Source organism: Sarcophilus harrisii, chromosome 2 (assembly GCF_902635505.1).
Source record: "Sarcophilus harrisii chromosome 2, mSarHar1.11, whole genome shotgun sequence".
NCBI classification, from domain to species: domain Eukaryota; kingdom Metazoa; phylum Chordata; class Mammalia; order Dasyuromorphia; family Dasyuridae; genus Sarcophilus; species Sarcophilus harrisii.
This window is the reverse complement of record NC_045427.1, coordinates 309,321,672-309,339,952: the sequence shown is the minus strand read 5'-3', so window position 1 is coordinate 309,339,952 and position 18,281 is coordinate 309,321,672. Positions and strand designations below refer to the sequence as shown.

At 36.4% G+C, this 18,281-nt stretch overlaps 1 protein-coding gene across 10 annotated transcripts in view; it reads left to right on the top strand.

The window, feature by feature from the left end:
• The window catches only part of SIPA1L1 (signal induced proliferation associated 1 like 1), a 298,451-nt gene extending 280,460 nt beyond the window's left edge, over positions 1-17,991 (top strand). For 8 of the 10 annotated variants that reach the window (XM_031952588.1, XM_031952586.1, XM_031952587.1 and 5 more), the window contains 5 exons: positions 2,592-2,838; positions 9,898-10,044; positions 11,151-11,265; positions 15,280-15,364; positions 15,952-17,991. In XM_031952588.1, coding sequence (XP_031808448.1) covers positions 2,592-2,838; positions 9,898-10,044; positions 11,151-11,265; positions 15,280-15,364; positions 15,952-16,095 — 738 coding nt within the window. In that variant the 3' untranslated portion in view covers positions 16,096-17,991. The remainder of the gene's footprint in view (positions 1-2,591; positions 2,839-9,897; positions 10,045-11,150; positions 11,266-15,279; positions 15,365-15,951) is intronic. The other 2 variants (XM_031952590.1, XM_003756271.4) reach the window with 1 other exon arrangement.
• The last annotated feature ends 290 nt before the right edge of the window (positions 17,992-18,281 follow it).

Genomic DNA, 18,281 nt, shown 5'->3' with positions numbered 1-18,281 from the left:
AGATTTAAGAAATCACTTTTTCCACTGAGCATATGAAGTAAATAATGCAAATATTATTTCTAATTTAGTGATGAATAAACTGAGACCGAAGAAACTTACAGAACATATCTAATAAACCTAATTGATAACCTACTCTGAAATTTTAAAATACACTTTATCTCTTACTTTAGAGCAGAAGTTAATCTTTGTTGTGTTCTGGACCCCTTTGACAAGTCAAGCCTCTGAATCCTTTTAAAGGACTTGAAGGATTGGTTAAAAATGAAAATTATAATATTCTCTCAATTGCCAGTAGTATTTCCAGTCTTTATTAAAACAGAAGGGGAGTTTGCTGTAATCATATTTATGCTTTTAGTATCTCCTTATTCCTATTGTGTGGAGGAAGTTGGGAGGTTGCCAAAAAGTGAAATTTGCTCTCTAAATTTGATCAGCATTTATATAAAATAAATGGTGTTGTAGGATTTTATCAGAAATGGTTCATTATCATAAACATTTACATGATCACTTTTTAGATACATAGGTTCTTGATTTCCATAATTTCTGTTTTTATAAGCCATCCTTTAACAATTCAGACTCATCATCCAGGGTACAAATGGTTTCCCTAGCAACCTTTGCCAAAGCAAGTGCTCGCAACTTCTTTCCATGATTGTCAAAATCCAAAAAGGCTTATTAAAAGTTTTAAATGCCATATTCCAAATAACAAATTATTTCATATCATATCTTGGAAGTTGGAGGAAAGTGAAATTTATCCTGATAGAAGCCTTTACTAAGATTTTTGACGTAAAAGTATTGGCGAGGTTTTCTTGATTTCTTGAACTCTTCTGAGTTCTGTCAGTAGAGCAAGCGTCACCTTTATCAAAGTCTTGGCAGCGAATTGATGCTATTACCATGTCCAAGGTTGTCTGTAATGAAGGATGATGCTTTTTTCCACCTCGGCAGAGTTTTAGATGCTGGAAAGCACCAGGCAGATGAGTCCATACCAGATGAGTGGGTATGGATAGCCTGGGAGGTAAGCAGTACCATTGTAGCAGTGGCCGGTCTTTCTAGCATCACTCGTTTCTGCAAGGAAACTCAAGGATAATCTTTGAGGATGGGGAAAGATGAGCAAGGTGTACACTAAGGAGAACTGTAGAGGACTCTGGCGAGGTAGCTGGGATTAAGTGACTTGCCCAGGCCAAATTTGAACTCAGGTCCTCCTGACTCCAGGGTCAGTGTGCTATTTAACTGCCCCTGATAACTTCATATTTATATTGGCAATAGACATCCTGTAATGGCAAGAGCTCTAGCCTCTGGAATTAAGATGGCCTATGCTCCCATACATATTACATACATTTACTGTGGAACTGCAGGCAAATCACTTAACTTTTCTGTATAAAATGAGCAGATTGACCAAATGATGATTAAGAGCTCTGCCCATTCTTGTATGCCTAGGATTCTGTGATTGTTTAAGAAAAATTAGCGTGGTTCACATTTTAGTTAGTCCTCCATAGCATTTAATGAATTCCTTTCTTTGGGCAGTACTCATCTGCCCGGGCAGGTATTCCTGGCTGCAAATGATGTAGTTTTCCCTAAAGAGTCTTGAGAAACTGATTATGAATGGCATGATGATGATGGGATCAACTCATATTTATATAATGCTTTAAGGTTTGCAAAGAGCTCTTCAAATATTTCTTCATTTGATCCTCACAGCAACTCTGGAAGGTTGGTGCAGTTATTGGCCCTTTTTACAGAGCAGGAAAATGAGGAAGGAAGACAGGGTCCTATCAACTACACTATCCAATTGGTGGTGAACACCTTTTTTTAGGCTCCTTCTTGAGGTTAAGTGAACATAGCTATTCCAGGAATGATACTTTCCTTCTTCCAATAATGGGGAATGTTGAGCCTTTTAATAAGCATGGTGATAATAATATGTCATAATAAAGTAGATGGACAAATGAAATGCTTTTGAATAACTCTATGCCAGGAAGTTTTTCCTGACATGAATCTAAATCTCCTTCCTTCTACTCTTTGCTTTTAGGGTCCAGTCAAACGTCTGACCCCTAGGCCTACCACATAACAACCTTTCAAATACCTGAAGACAGTTAGCTATGTCACCTATGAATTTTTCCTTTCTTCAAACTTTACAGTGGCAGTTCATATATCCAAACTTGATCAGACATGCTCGAGGCCTTTCATCATCCTGGTCACTCTCTGAATGCTGAAATTAATCTGGGCCCTTCCTAAAATTGGTCCACGCAGTTAAAGAGAGAGAGAAGAGAAAAAGAAAAAGAAATTTTAATTTGACAAATGTTGACATGTTATACAGGAAACACATTATAATGGGAGGGAATAGGAAGGAAGTAGTCCTGACAAGTTTCTCTGTGGAGCACTCCAATACACCTGCAGACACCAGTGTTTGATGATAATGAAATACAAAGTAGTAAGGGATGGCTTCTGAGAGCTCTAGTCAGGAAATGCATGTTTGTTTTGAAAATGCGGAAATCATTGTTATCCTTAGTCTCATTCTCTCCTTTCTAGGCTTCTTCCCTGAATTCTGTGGATTCCAGCTCCTGACAGATGAGATTTACTCTTTCCTGTGTTGCATTATTTTACAGTTCCATGGGCTTTCCTCTCCACAGTCTCCTTTCCCTTCCACTCCTACCACACGGCGGACCTTGCACAGAACACTGTCAGATGAAAGCATTTACAGTGGTCAGAGGGAGCACTACTTCACTTCAAGGACCTCGATTCTGGACCAAGCCTTGCCCAATGACGTCCTGTTCAGCAGCACGTACCCTTCCCTCCCGAAGTCTCTGCCTTTGCGGAGGCCGTCGTACACATTAGGAATGAAGTCATTACATGGTAAGTGGGCTTTCTAGCTTTTATAGTTCTTTCAGAAGGATGGCCAAAATAGCAAAAGATGTTCCTGATTTTTAACTCAAAACTTATTTTAAAAATGAAAAACAATAACAAGAGCACTTTTCCCTCCCCTTGGTGCAATGATGTGACTCCATTCAAACCTCTATACTAGTCTGGCATGTTGCTGACTAATGCTGACATGCTTCACAGTAGGAAGAACCAATGCAATGTCTAACAGAATGGTTTTAGAGAGGGGAAAGGAGTCATCTGTAACTGGGATCTTTCTGTTTCTCTTCTGGACAATAACAACAACAATAATAATGGTAATAGTAATAATGATGTTGACCACCATTTAAATATTTAAATGTCCTTCGGATCATGATATACCTCTGTAAATGCCTTGACTTTTTTTTCTTAGTCTGTATTACATTTGCTATGATTGCTTGAATCTTCATTCAAGCAAGCAAGTGGATGTCTGGGATAGAAATAGCCCATCCCTTTCACTTGACAGTAGGACTATTTGCCCTTCCCCTCCCACTCTGATTTCAATTAAGAGTATTTTTTTTCCTCATAGATGGTTGTATATAAGACTATCAGTATAAATCACTGGCTGATAATTTATTTTATAAGTTCTTTACTACTTTTACTAGATTGTGCCAGTTTGGGGTGGATCTATATAGGTGATTTAAAACATAGTTCCTTCATTAGTTAACACTGATCCATATGTCTAATTCTCTTCTTTTATTTTTCTATGTAAATTCTACTGGATTTATTATTATTATTATTATTTTTTTTTGGCATCCTTTTGAACTGCTAAATATTTTCATTCTCCTAGATTGGTTTTTGTTTTCCTTCTGCAGCTACTTTTTGGCAGTACTTTTCCCTACTCTGATTCCTGCTGGGTTCTCCTTTATTTACATCCTTTTCCAAAACTTCAGGTAATTTTCCCCCTTATCTCTGTCCTGTTCTTTATTTGACAGGACAAGGGCTCTATTCCTCTATAAGAAACTTGTTTTTCAGTAGATGACGCCTTCCTAAATTCTTCTGCTATTGTGTTCTTCATATTTAGACCATTTCTATTATTATGGTTGCTTCTCCAGTTTCATGCTTGTCTTTGGGGGCCTCTCATCTCCTTCTTCTTTGAAGTTAAAGGGTTGATTAATGTTTATTATAGTGCATAAGGAGACAATGGACAATTGTCAGGTAAACCTTGTTCTCATCTCATATATCCACCATTGGTCTCTAAATGGTTTCCAGTTGCACATATATGCAGTTTCCATGTATGGTTTTCCAGTATGCACATATACAATGCACACATGGTGCATTCTTTTGCCTTATTCACAATTAGTCATCTTCTTCGGAAAACGTACTCCCACTCATTCACTCCTTTCACCTTCTGGAGGACAGATAGGCAGAGATTGTACCCTGTACTTAAGTCAGAAGACCTTGATTTGAATTCTGGCTTTGTCATAACTAGTCATGTGAACATGGTAAAAGTCCTTTAGATTCTCAAGGACCTCATTTGTAAAATGGAAATAGTAATAATTGCACTACCTATCTCTCAGTGCTAATATGAGGAAAATACTTGTAAGCCTTTTAGAACTATAGAATTGTGAACTCCTATTATGATCTTATTCCTTTTCTTCCTCTTGGGGGAAAAAAGTAGATATTTCCTACTTTTTTAGAATATGAATTCCCAGAAGGGAAAAATGATTTATCGATATGGGCTGTATCATACCTCACACATAGTTCATATTTAATAATTATGAAATCAGTTGGTCTTACAGAAACTTCAGAGTAATAGGCAGGTACCTAGCAATAATCACATGCTGAGCTATTTCCTCATGATCAGCGTCAAACAGAGAGAGCCTAATGGTAAAACCACAGGGACTAACTAAATCAAGGCTGCATCCCTACGTCCTTTCTTAGAGACAGAATGCCCAGAGTCTTTCTGGTGGTTGCTGGTTTTTCCTTCAGGCTGCTAACATTGGGGCTTATGCTGATGTTTGATCCTCACTCTGAAGGGCTCTTGAAGTTGAGAGGTTAATGAACCAAATTCCCAGGCCACGTGGGAGGAGCTTTGCTGTCCTTGTTCCTTCCTTTGTCCTCTGTGTGGCAAACATAGGATGGTTGGTGAATTTAATTTGGGTCAGCCAATGTTTATGAAGCCCTGCTGTGTGCAAGGTACATAGTGAGCATACAGACCTTACCCTCTAAGAGCCTACATTCTGCCGACATAGAAGTGCTTCCCCTTTTCTGTGTGCCATGGAACCCTGTGGCAATCTGGTTATGTCTATGGGCTCCTTCTGAGAAAATATTTGTAAAGGAAAGATGTTATATTGAACATTTAAAAACATTTTATACAAGTTCTAAATATAAAAAATATCAAAGAAAAATTTAAAAAATTTATTTCAAATATATATTTAAAAATCAAAATACTTTTAAAAAACAAATTCACATGCCTTAAATAAAGAACCCCTGTCCTAGGAGGATATAGCATATACATAAATAAATATATTCAAAGTTATGGAAAATAATTTCAAGACAGAAAGAGGTAGAAAAAATTGGGAGTGGAAGGTGGGGAAGAGATTAGTTAGGAAAAGGTTTTTTTTTTTTTTTTTTTTTTTTTTTTTCTTTTAATAAATTCAGACTTTTTATTCTGGAGGTGACACCTATGGAGTGCATGTTCCCATATCAAGTTTGATCTTGACCAATTCTTCATTATACAGTCCTAAATCTAGTCAGCTATGAATATCACAAAATACTACTTTTTCGGGGGTAGGAGGCTGCATTATGTATGGAGGAGATTTTAAAATTTAAAATTTAAATTTAAATTTTCAAGCTCCTGAAATTGGGGCCCTGGAGATAATTTTGAATGGTGCACAAAATTGTCTGTTCTATCTACTTGCCCTTCGTGAAAGCCAGTTTAAATATAACTGAGTATTTAATTTCTCCCAGTTTTTGTTGATTTCCATTTACTCATAATTCTGTTAATTTTAAGCATATTAATAACTAACAGCTGTGTTTCAAAGCAGTTCTTTGCATACTTTGAAAAAGAAAATAAGTGCTGAATATATTTTGTTATATCAGCTTTTTGTAATTAACAAAAGCAGTTTAACTCCTTGTAAACAGGTATTGTGGAGATGCTCATAGATTTGTGCTAATAATTTTTCCTGTCTTTTGTTTTGCTTCCATGATCACATTCTGCAGACTAATCTCCCAGAGTTACATATACTGCCCTTGCATATGGCCTATTTCATTTCAATTATCCTTTTCATTTCAACTAACTATTTCAAAAGCCACAGTTTCAGATGACCCTTACTAACCCTTTTTTTCAGTTTTCTCCATGTGTATAATTTGGCACTGGCTGTCATGCCCTGAGATGCAGCAAAGTGTCTAATTTCTTATCCTTAAATGTGGAAAATAAGCTTCTTCAAAATCCCCTTGAAAATGTAGCTGTGAAATATGTTCGTTTAAAGTTCTCTGGGCTTTTTTTGGTTTTGTTTTCTTTTGGTTTTTCTTTTTTTCATTTTGACAATGGTTGATTATTGATAAAATGACATTGTGTCACTTTGGATTCTGTATGTTGGTTCAGAACTATTTTCATAACCCTTGACAGGAAAAAGAAAGACTAGTAGCCTATAAGTTATGGTCAGTTCTTTTCTAGATGTATATGAAAAATTTTAAAAGCTATCTCCCTTTATGACTTGTCCTTTTTTATTTTCTTCCCCTACTTAAAGAAAAAGCAATGAAGGGAAATGAATAGTCTTCTACTTTCTCTACCTTCAAGTCCTACTTGCAATGACTTCTTATAACATCTTTTTCTGCATTATATACAGAATGTTCTGTTATATTAAAAAACGAATCTGTGTTTTTAGAGCTGGGTTGTAGGTCAGAATGAGGGTAGAATTTATGATTCTGTTCTCATCACTTGCCCACGAAGTAAAAAATGAGTGTTGGTGCATAAGCAACACCAATCTAAGATATAAACTTGTTTGTGAAATTTTACAAAATGGCTTGTGTCTTAAAATTATGGTCAGTATGGCTGATGACACAAGTCTTGTATGTATACAACTAGTTTGGTGAGAGAGACTCCATTAGGACCGCATTTCAGGATGGAAGTAAGAGGACGACATAGGAAAAATGCAAGAGATCTTGCATCTATTCATTTGTCACAGACCTTTCTCTGTCAACAACACTGGAATAAATGTACATTTGGATTCCTAGCCTCCCATTTCTTCATACATTAAATGAAAAGGTTAGAAATGTCACTAAAAAAGTGAAAGATGGAAAGAGCAACCAGCATCTAGATGGCATGGTGGATGGAACACCGACATGGAGTCAGGAAGAGCCGAGTTCAAATCCAGTCTCAGACACTTACTAAATGCATGACCCTGGCCAAGTCACTCAACTTTTTGCCTCAGTTTCCTCATAAAGTTTCTCATGGCATAAGCCAGAGAAGAAAATGACAAACCACTCCAGTATTTTTGCCCAGAAAATCCTAAGTGGGTCAGAAAGAGTTGGACATGACTGAAAATGACTGAAACACAAAAGTAGCCCATGTTGTCACTGTTGCACAATTGACTGTGCATATTATTTTTTGAAAACTCTATTGCTTTTGATGATACTGAGCTTTTTGTCTACAAAAACGATGCGTCTTTTTAACATTAATAATTTTCTGTGGAATGTATATCACTCTTACATTTCCCAAAAATCAGTGTATATGGTGAGTATAAATATGCTGTTAACATATAAGTATTATCATCATCAAAGAAATGTGCAGCAGAAGCAATAGAAAAAATATCACTACAGAGATATGTTATTGAAGAAAGAGGTATAACAACCAACTAAAAAGGGATAGAGGATCCCACAAATACTCCATTGGCATCTTTGCAACAAAAGACATTTAATGGAAGAATTCCAGGATTTGGGTGGCCCCTTCTCTGAAGAAGTTACAAGGGAATATAAAGAGTCATATATGATAAAAAGGGGTGGATGGGTTGCAGTCTGTAAAATCTTGTGGTTTTTTGTTGTTTTTGCCAAGGCGAAACCTGAACCCTGACATCAGGGCCAGTGCTCCTCTATCCACTATGCCATTTAGCTGCTCCAATCTGTAATCTCCAATCTTTATGAAGAAAAAGACTATCTTAACTAAATTTTGCATCTTCTTCACTTGAACATCTTCCTTATGGGGAATATTGATCTTTTGATCACTCATTCATCTAAATAAGTATTTTTCTCACCAAAGTTCTTAGACCACACTAAAACTCCCTGCTGCCTACATAAACCAGGATAATATAGGCTGACTGGCCACTGAATATATATATATAATTTAATTAAGTTCTTAGATGTCTTTGTCTCCAGCAGTCAATATGGCTTTAAATTTTGTGTCCTCTGGGATGTCAGATCCGGAGCAACATAAATAAAAGAGATTCAAGAACTTCTAGGGTTTGGTTAACAATGCAATTGTCACATTCATTCAGCAAAATTTAATTTTAAATTATTTTTAGTGGTTTCTGTTTTCTATATCTCATCATCAAAAGTCAGCACATTCACTGGTAAGGTATGGAATTCCTTTTTTTTTTTTTGGAAAGGTAAACCATAGTCCATCATTGCCCTGCCCACACTTCATTATTTAAGCAAATTCTTTAAATAAACACTGCAGAGAACTATGGTTCTGAAATGAAGAGGAAGCAAAATTTAGATAAGACATGATGTCTATTCTCATAAAGTTTTACAGCGTAGGAGGGAAATAAGAGAACATAGCATATTTAACATATTTTAAATAAGTATTACAGTTATACAACAAAATATTATGTGTGGTCCAAAGAAGATTATTAGCAATAGGGGTAGTTAGGGGAAGAAGTGGCACAGGAGTTGCTTTTTAAAAGATGTCTGTGAATTTAGAAGTTGGGGTGAAAAGGCTGGGTGGAGTAAGAGGGAGGACATTCCAGACATAGCGAACAGATGGAGCAAAGGCTCTAACATAGGCATCCACTGTGCTTGAATGGAAAGCAGAGTAGTTGGTTTTGGCTCAAGCATAGTGTTGGGGAGGGCAGTAATATTAGAGGCCGAAAGGGTTGTGTGAAAGGCACTAAATGCAAAGGAATTCAAACTTTTATTTGTTAGGTAGTAAGGAACCAATGAAGATTTTTTTTACCATAGTGACAATGTGACCAATTCTAGTCAATAGAATTGTTGTGGCTGCACTGTGAAAAATGGATTTGTGGGAATTACAGAACCTTGCATTTGAAAGGATTCTTAGAAGTCATCCAGTTCTTCCTGGGAGTATACCTCACATTTCAGAAGGCAGGTCTGTTTTCTGATTGTTATTAAATCTATCCCTTCACAAATTATAAAGGAAAATAAAAACAAGAGGATCCTGAAATTGGTTAAATCTAAAATCAAAAGGTTTTTCATTTCAGAGCAATCCCAAAGATGCCAGGTCAGAGTGATCCCTTTTGATCCTTTGGAACATGTCAGAATAAGCTGCCTCTGACTTGACTGCAGGGAAGATCAGTCCAGGGAATTAGTGATTGCATGAGATACCTGATAGAACTGAGTAGTTCTCCAGGATTTTAGGAAACCTGAAACTGTCTCAGGTCAGAGAGTTTGGGCAAGAGATTTTTTTCAGCCCTCCAGTTTTATATAACATTCCTTGGATCAAAAGTAGCTTTTCCACAGCTTATGCCACACAGTCCCCCCCAAAAAAAAAATGTGGTCAGAATTTGGAGTAAATTTTTTTTTTTTTTTGGACCTCAAATCTATTGAACAGACCATCTGCAGGAGAATTTATGGAAAAACTGGATAAAAACTGCACATACAGTGAAGCCATGAAGGGGTTGATATATGTACTTGTGGAAGGAATGTCCACCCATCTCCTTATGCATAAAAGAATCAGATTATTTTTCCTTGTAAAAGAAAGTACCTGAATATAAATGAGCAAAAAATTAATTCTAATTCCCAGTGTCTGGCCAATAGCGGTTAACTATTTTTCTTCTTGAACGTAGTAGACATTGGACATTTCATCATTTTCTTATGAATGTCACTTATTCCTTCTAGGAGAGTTCTCAGCTTCAGACAGCTCCCTCACCGATATCCAGGAGCCAAGAAGGCAGCCTATGCCCGACCCAGGTCTCATGCCCTTGCCAGACTCTGCTTCCGACCTGGATTGGTCAAACCTGGTAGATGCTGCCAAAGCTTTTGAGGGTAAGTATACTTAACCCTTAAATGGAAAAGTACCTGGATTCCTTTCGGTACCCTATGAAATAGACATCATAAAAACATGATGTTTGAACTCGGGGTCAATTAAGTTGTTCATACTAATTCTCAGTGACCTAACAAGGACATACATATTTTTTGGACATACTTCAGTATAACAAATTGCTTTTTTTGAACATCAGTCTACAACAAAGATGTCTTGCTGAGCCTCCCATCTGTCATACTAAGGAAGGAAGGGTAGAACAGAATCCTAATGGTCATTTAGCTGTCCTCTGTCTTCCTACTCCCAGTGGTTTATGGCCTCCCAGGTCCTCCTGCCTCTTTCTATGTGCACAGTCAGTTGGATGCTTTATATCTTCTGACTTATTTTAATATTGACCCAGTGACTAGCCCACTGGCCAACTGCCTCATCCCTAATGTTTGCTGCGCTGAAGCAGACTGCAGATTGTCAGTCCTTTCATCTTTGTCTTGGCCAGAAGGTTGTGATTTCTTCTGTTGGTTCAGATCTTAAATGTGGGGAGGAGGGATCAATTCTCATTGAGGAGGGATCAATTTTTTAACTGCCATTTGGGTCTTTGATAACAAGACCAATTTTCTTATAGAACCACTAATGGTTAATTAACTCTACTTTCACTGACTCCAACTGATTTGAAATATTGATCATATGTCCTCCTTCACTCAGGAATTGACCTTTCATGGAAGTTTGAACTTCATTAAGAACTTCATGCTGGCTGTCATCTGCCAAAACATTAAAGGCTCCACTTTTTTCTGTTTAATGTACTGGAGTACAGTTCATTAGACAGAAAAAAGTGGAGCCTTTAATGTTTCATAGATGACAGAATAGTCCCCATATTATTAAAAAGCACAGTAAATTATAAAGCCACTTCTGGACACAGATATTCAGTGAAGATTCTTACTTGTAATAACAGTATGGATATGACAGGCTGGATACTGTGCCTCATACCTTTTATTTATTTTCACATGTTATATTTTTTCCCCTGAAGAGCATTTGTTGGCTTTTTATTGTATATAGGGACCTGACTTATATAATTTCCATAAGGGAGATTGAATGGCTTTTCTCATTTCCTTTCCAGTTCAGCGAGCCTCATTCTTTGCTGCTAGTGATGAAAACCACCGACCCCTGAGTGCTGCATCCAATAGTGACCATTTAGAGGACCAAGCCATGGCCCAGATGAAGTCTTATGGAAGGTCAGGCTCCATGGGGACCTGTGTTTTAGTTTGTGTGCTCTTTTTTAACTCGGGTACTTAAAGAGTGTGAGGGTGGGAACATATTTGGCACCTTGAATATCATAGCATTATCAGAAGTTGAGATTATTCTTCATAAAACTTTTCTCTATAACAAAGCTTGATTAGCTCCCCAAAAGAACCAAAAAAATTTTGATCTTTAGAATTTTAACCATTTTGAATGAAATATTTCCAAAAATATTTTACCTCCTTTCTTGCCTTTTTAAGCAGAATGTATATAGCATGCAGTGATACAGGGAAACTCTCTAGGATTTTTGAGATATAGAACTATTTGTCTCCACACTTAAATGGCATCACACCGCCATGCTTTTGAATTATCATCTATACTTTATAGAATTAATTTTCCACCCACTTAATTATCAGATTGTCACTGCTTGAGGATGCCAGCATGCCTGTCTCTAGCCCTGACTTACTTCCTCCCTTCCCTTCTTCCACCCCCCATTTGCTATTTCTAATCTTCCATAGACTAGGAAACCAGAAGTGCAAGGTTATTACAATTTTGTCTAACATAAAAGAAAGTAATCTCTGTACATTAGAAGTTTTCTTGTTTCCTGGTTCTTGGCTATGATCTGGTTATTTTAGGCTGATTGATTGTGTGAGCTATTTCTATAAAAGAAGTCCATAAATCAAATAATGCTGAGCATACACTACAGGTGTGAAAATTATTAGATCTTTGAAAGGTAAGTGGTTATCACTAGTCCAACTTATATCTAAATAAGACTCCCATTCACAATGTCCTCAACAAATGATCATTTAGCCTTTCCTTGAAGACTTTTCTTGAATTAGAGCAGCCCTAATTGTTAGGAAGTTTTTCCTTTGTATCAAGCTCAAGCTTATTTTTTGACCTTCTCAATTTTACTCCTAATTCTGCCTCATGGGCCAAATACAACAAATATAACCCATGAGATCCCTTCAATTACTTGAAGAGAGTGATCATGTTAAATATCTCTTCATGTTAACTATTTTTTCACTATCAAAAACAAAAAGACAAACAAAACAAACACCTCACACCACATTTTTGTCCCACCTTTTTCAACTTTATGATCTTATGAAAAATTTTATTGGAAAAAAAAAGTACAATACAGCATCATTGGAGCCATCGGGATTAAACAGAACTCGGCACTTTGGAACTTCACGAGAATTTAGGGGTAAAAGGAGAGCAAAGAAGTCTAGAGGAGGACTCAAATGTCGGCTTTCTCTGGGAAAAAGTGTGAAGAAATATTAGTATCATTTTATTTAAGCTGGAAAATAACTAGTGGCTGTTATTTTGCACCCTCTCTGATTAAGACAAAAAAATTGAAGCCTTGGTACTTAATTTTCTTTCTCTTACTCCATTGCAAACCAGCCCAGTAACAATTAAGAAAATACCACATAATGCCATTTTAGTCAACAGAAGTCCATTAATTGTAATTATTATTATCTCTGCAAAATCATATACAGTTGCTGCTTGTGGTCAATGAACAGTTAAGAGTTTTAGTTAATAAGTTATAGAGGACAATGGCAGAGGATCCAGTTTTCCTGGGCCCTTGTGAAATTATTATTATATTTCTATAATTTAGCAAGCTTGTTACATACCTTATTACTGTGGTATTTGCTTTTGTGGTGCTAAGGATGAACCAGAAACAGGCATCTTTATAGTTTTCTCTGGAGCAGGAATTCTCACTTGTACTTTGACTAACACCTCTTCTCATTTCTTTTCACAAAAGCAAGTGGGTTATGCATCTTGTCCCTCATGGACAGTCTTGCACTTACAAATAGTATATAACCAAAGAACCTATAGAGTTGTCATCTAGAAAAGATGAAGCATGTTCTTGTGGAATGAGGGACACTGAGTATAAAGTCTTTGGCTATATTAAAATTGAATCTGCCACTTGTGTAATACAGAGGCTAGTTTTTAAGATAGTTTAGAAAGCTTAGCCTGGCTTTTAAAGGTGTGACTACATAATTAGCTACAGATAGTAATTTTCTGAGAATTACCAATTTAGATAGCTCCTCTCCATTGCTTTACAGCAGGCATGTATCCAAACCATCTCCCATAGTAGCTGTGGGTAGCTATTCTGTGTTGAAAAGCACCGAGAGATTAGATTGTTTCCTAAGAAATTATTTCATTGTTTGACAGTCTAGTTATCTTTGCCTGAAAGTTCCCTCTTTACATATTGCCTCCCCTTCATATTACCAGAGTATATATTTTTGCTTATTATCCTTTGTTCTTTGGAACCAAAAGATGGCTCCTCAACAAAGGTTGTTATTGACTATAGCTAATACTTACGTACAGCTTCTGGTATTGAAGTTGTCCTTCTGAAAAATATGTTACATAAATGGCCAAAGGATACGAACAGATGATTTCAAAGCTATATATAGTCATATGAAGAAAATATTCTAAACCATTATTGATTAGAAAAATGTAAATTAAAACAACTTTAAGATGTCTCACACCTATCGGATTGGCTAAAATGATAGAAGGGGGAAAGGCAGATATTGGAGGGGAATTGGAAAAATTGGGACACTAATAAACTCTTAGTCTGAGATATGTCATGCCTATCAGATTGGCTAAGATGACAGAAAATGATAATAAATGTTGGAGGGGATGGAGAATACTTGGACACTAATGCATCATTGGTAGAATAATGAATTTATCCAGGCATTCTGGAAAGCGATTTGGAATTGTGCCCCAAAAGCTAGAAACCTCTGCATACCCTTTGATCCTGCACAGTGTTACTACTGGGTCTGTATTCCAATGAAATCATAAAAAAGGGGAAGGACCCACATGTGCAAAAATGTTTGTAGCCCCTTTTCATAGTGTCAAGGAATTAGAAATTGAATAATTGCCCATCAATTATGGTATATAACTGCAATGGAATATTATTATTATTCTATAAGAAATGATAAGCAGGCAGATTTCAGAAAAGATTTCAGAAAAGCCTGGAAAGACTTATGTGAACTGAATCTGAGAGCAGAACCAAGAGAACATTGTACAACACCACAACAAAATTATGTAATGATCAACTGTGATGCATTTGGCTCTTCTCAGCAATGAGATGATTCAAAGCAATTCTAGTAGACTTGTGATGTAGAGAACCATTCACAACCAAAGAGAGAATTATGGAGAATAAACGCAGACAGAAGCATAGCATTTTCACTTTTTTTTTGTTTGTTTATTTGCTTTTTCTTTCTCATTTTTTTCCTTTTTCTTCTGATTTTTCTTTTCACAACATGACACATAAGGGAATATGTTTAAAAAAAAAAAACCAACCTGATACACTGTTGATAGAACTGTGAACTGATCCATTTACTTTGAAGAACAAAGTGGAATTATGGCCAAAGAGTTGTAAAATTGTGGTTACCCTTTGACCTAACCACTATTAAGTCTGTGTCCCAGAGTGATCAGGGGAAGAGGGAAAAAAACAGCAACAATATGTTCCAAAATGGTTATAGCAACTCACTTTCTGGAGACAACCCAACCCAACCCTTCTCTCCCTCACCACCCCCCACCCTGGCCCCAAAATTGAAGGGATGCCCACTATTTGGGGAATGGCTAAACAAGTTGTAGTATATGATTGTGATGGAATACTACTAAGCTGTAAGAGCGAAATGAGCAGAACAAAGAGAATGTTACATAACAATAACAACAATATTATTTCAAGAATAACTGTGAGCAACTACATTATTCTTGATTTTAAAAATACTCAGATCAATTACAAAGAAACTGTGAAAGAAGGGGCTGTATACCACCAGAGAAAGAACTAATAAGTAGAAGAATTCATAGGATGGTGTTACATTGAGAAATAGGTAATAGAGACATAGAGATATATCTGTGTCAAATGGCGGCCTTCTCTAGTACAGGGTAGGGAGGGAATGAGGGAAGAATACTGTTTGTAACTTAAAATGTCACACACACAAAAAAGGGTCACAGAGATTCCCGTTAAGAGATTCTGGTCTTTTTTCTCTTGTTCCCAGCAGTAAAGATTCTTCTCCTACACTGGCTTCCAAAGTGGACCAATTAGAAGGTATGCTGAAGATGCTTCAGGAAGATTTGAAGAAGGTAAACACTTATTCTAAAACCCAATATGCCAATGTATATCTCATGCCAAGTCCAGAGTAAGTATTGTCCAAGTTCGCTCTTGTTATACAAGGTCGACTAGTATAGTGTAGTGCTCCAAAGTGTCAGTGCCCAGGCGCAGGTTTAGATGAATGTTTGGGGCAGGACAACTGCCGGTCCAGTTACCTGAGACATAACCAAAATAAGTGTTTGGTGCAAGTCATAAAACATGGTCTTCTTTTCATAAGATTTCTAAGTCTCAGGACATAGTGGGTCCTATATCAACATTGGAAGAGGGACTTGTTCTCACATAGATGGATTCTCTTGTGCTTCTGGATTGGGTTTTTTTTGCTAACCGGAATTCTAGCGATTGTTGCCCAGAAAGAATCGCTATTACCCAGTAGCATCAAGGTTGGAAATTCCTTAATTTTAAACACTTTAGAATGTACTTCCAGGTGTATCTAGTGGATGTGAAAATAAGAGGCCCAGTTATGACTTACATTTGTTCCTTCTTGGATATAAGTCTGTACTTTCTACCTCTTGGGTACTCGCTTTCTGAGGATTTTTCTCTCCTCCTTATCACTTCTCAGGAAAAAGAAGACAAAGCTCATCTTCAGGCTGAAGTCCAGCATCTTCGGGAAGACAACTTGCGTTTACAGGAGGAGTCCCAGACTGCATCGGACAAGCTAAAAAAATTCACGGAATGGGTCTTCAACACAATTGATATGAGCTAAAGACTGATAAAACATGCAGGTGGGGGAAGAAAGATGTGGAAGGAGACCAAGAGGGAATGTTCCCTTTCTCCTGAGACTGCTTGAATGCCTCGTAATCATGCTATTGAAAGCATTTTCAGAGCACTTTCCCCACCTTCCTTATAGATATCTCCTTTTTTTTTTTTTTGCGAGTGCACAAACAGAACAATTGCAGATCAACAATCAATATCTGCCTTTTGTAGAAAAACAAAAAAAAATAATTAAATAAAAAATTTAAAAAGTAAAATAAAAGTTTAACTGCTAAAATGTGAATGTCTTTATTTTTTTGCACACTATCTTTCTCTGTAATGTATTAAAAAAAAATGGGGATTAGACTAGAATAACCTAGTCCATCTGCCTCATTTACTTCCCATTAATTCTTTCCTTTCTATTTCAGGTAATCCAAGCTTTTCTTGCTCTCCTGGCAAATATGATGGATTATTAGAAAACATGTTTATTTTGGATTGTTTATTGAGGGTTTGGGGTTGGCTCTGGGAGGGCTGTGTTCCTTACCTTCTTTGCTGCAGTAATTAGAGATAAGAAGCTGTATCTCCCTTGAATGCATGAGCCAATGCTTTCCCCCATGTTACCCAGAACAGCAGGAGTAGGCCAGGGAACAGAGGCTTAAGCCTCTGGATGAGGCATGTAATTCATAACCTTTTCCATATCTCATGTTACTACATGATTTGCCACCTGGAATTTCCTGTGGATGTACTTCCACCTGTTTTCCATAGGGCAAATATATTTCTTACGTGAAATCTTAAGCAATCTCACCTAACGTAGAATTGACCTCTTATAACCTTCCCAGTTGCAAAAATAAAGTTATTTATAAATTTCCTCAAACCACACCATCCCAAGATCTCCAGTATCTCCATTTTATGTAATCAAAAAATGATCATCCCTCTCTTTGGTTTTGCTTTAATGGGATGTAAGGGAAAAGAGACAGACCAAAAGCTGGCCAACTAATGGTAATTATAAAAGTACTTGGAAAAGATTTTGATGTTAATCTTTGCTATGGGACAGTTTGGAAAATCTAGTGATTGAACAATAAAATTGAAAGAGTTGTTGCTTGCCTTTTAAATGCAGTGGACAGGATAAGAATGATATTTACATGCTTGATGATATAATATACCTAGAATGAGCTTTTCCCTAATGTGACATCAAAGCATGGGATTTTCCAAATTGAAATTATCAAAGCAGTTTCTCTGAAGAAGTGATTGATTTGCCATTTAAATTCAAAAAACCTCAACTGGGTATGATAGAACATCATTAATAGGCCCCAATGTTGAGCCCCCTACTATTGCTCTAGACCATGTTTAGCTTTCTGGAGGAAAGCAATCTGAACCTTTTCTTCTGAACCTTCATAATCATCATAAAATTTGTTATCATCCCTGTAATTAAGTTAATTGATCTGCTACAATTGTTTTTCAAATTTTCTCCTATACAGTTTAAAAATCATTTATTCCTCTCCTGACCTCCAGAGAAGCCATATACATTCACATTTTCTCTTCCTCAAATTTTTTGATAAAATTTCATTCCATGTTGATTTCCTCCTCCCCCTCATGAAATTCTTTTCTAATAATATTTGTATTATGGGAAAAGGAAGATTTCCATGTTATTTTGTAAAGATTGTGACTCATTTTGATTTGTATGAAGGAGGTTTGTACAGTGCCTGATATTATTTGTAAATGGGAAATATTGCTAACATCCAAGCATCTTAAAGTCTTGCTTATCCTAAGTTTGGTCTTTATTTTGTTTTAAATTTTGTTTTGGGACTTGGGGCAGACTATTTATTAGAGTTTTGCAACAGAATTCTTGTATGAAGCCTCTAAAGGCTACTTGTAAAATTCAGACAATAAAACTGACTTTAAAGGCTCTTCTAAAACCCTTTGGCATTTTTTTTTTTTTTTTGAGGTTTTCTTATTTGAAAAGCTACAAAAAGAATTTATCTTGCTACTTCCACTTTTCACATTTTTTTTTAACATCATAGTTTTATTATCCATGATTAGATTATATATCTAAGAGAATGCATAGTGAACCTTCTATGTTTAACATTTCCATACCAGTTTATATTTTCAAAGTTCTTTTATAATGGAGCAATTCTTGATTATTCATATGTGAAATTTTCATAGGAAATTTTAATTCCCCGAGACTTGGCACATTGTTCA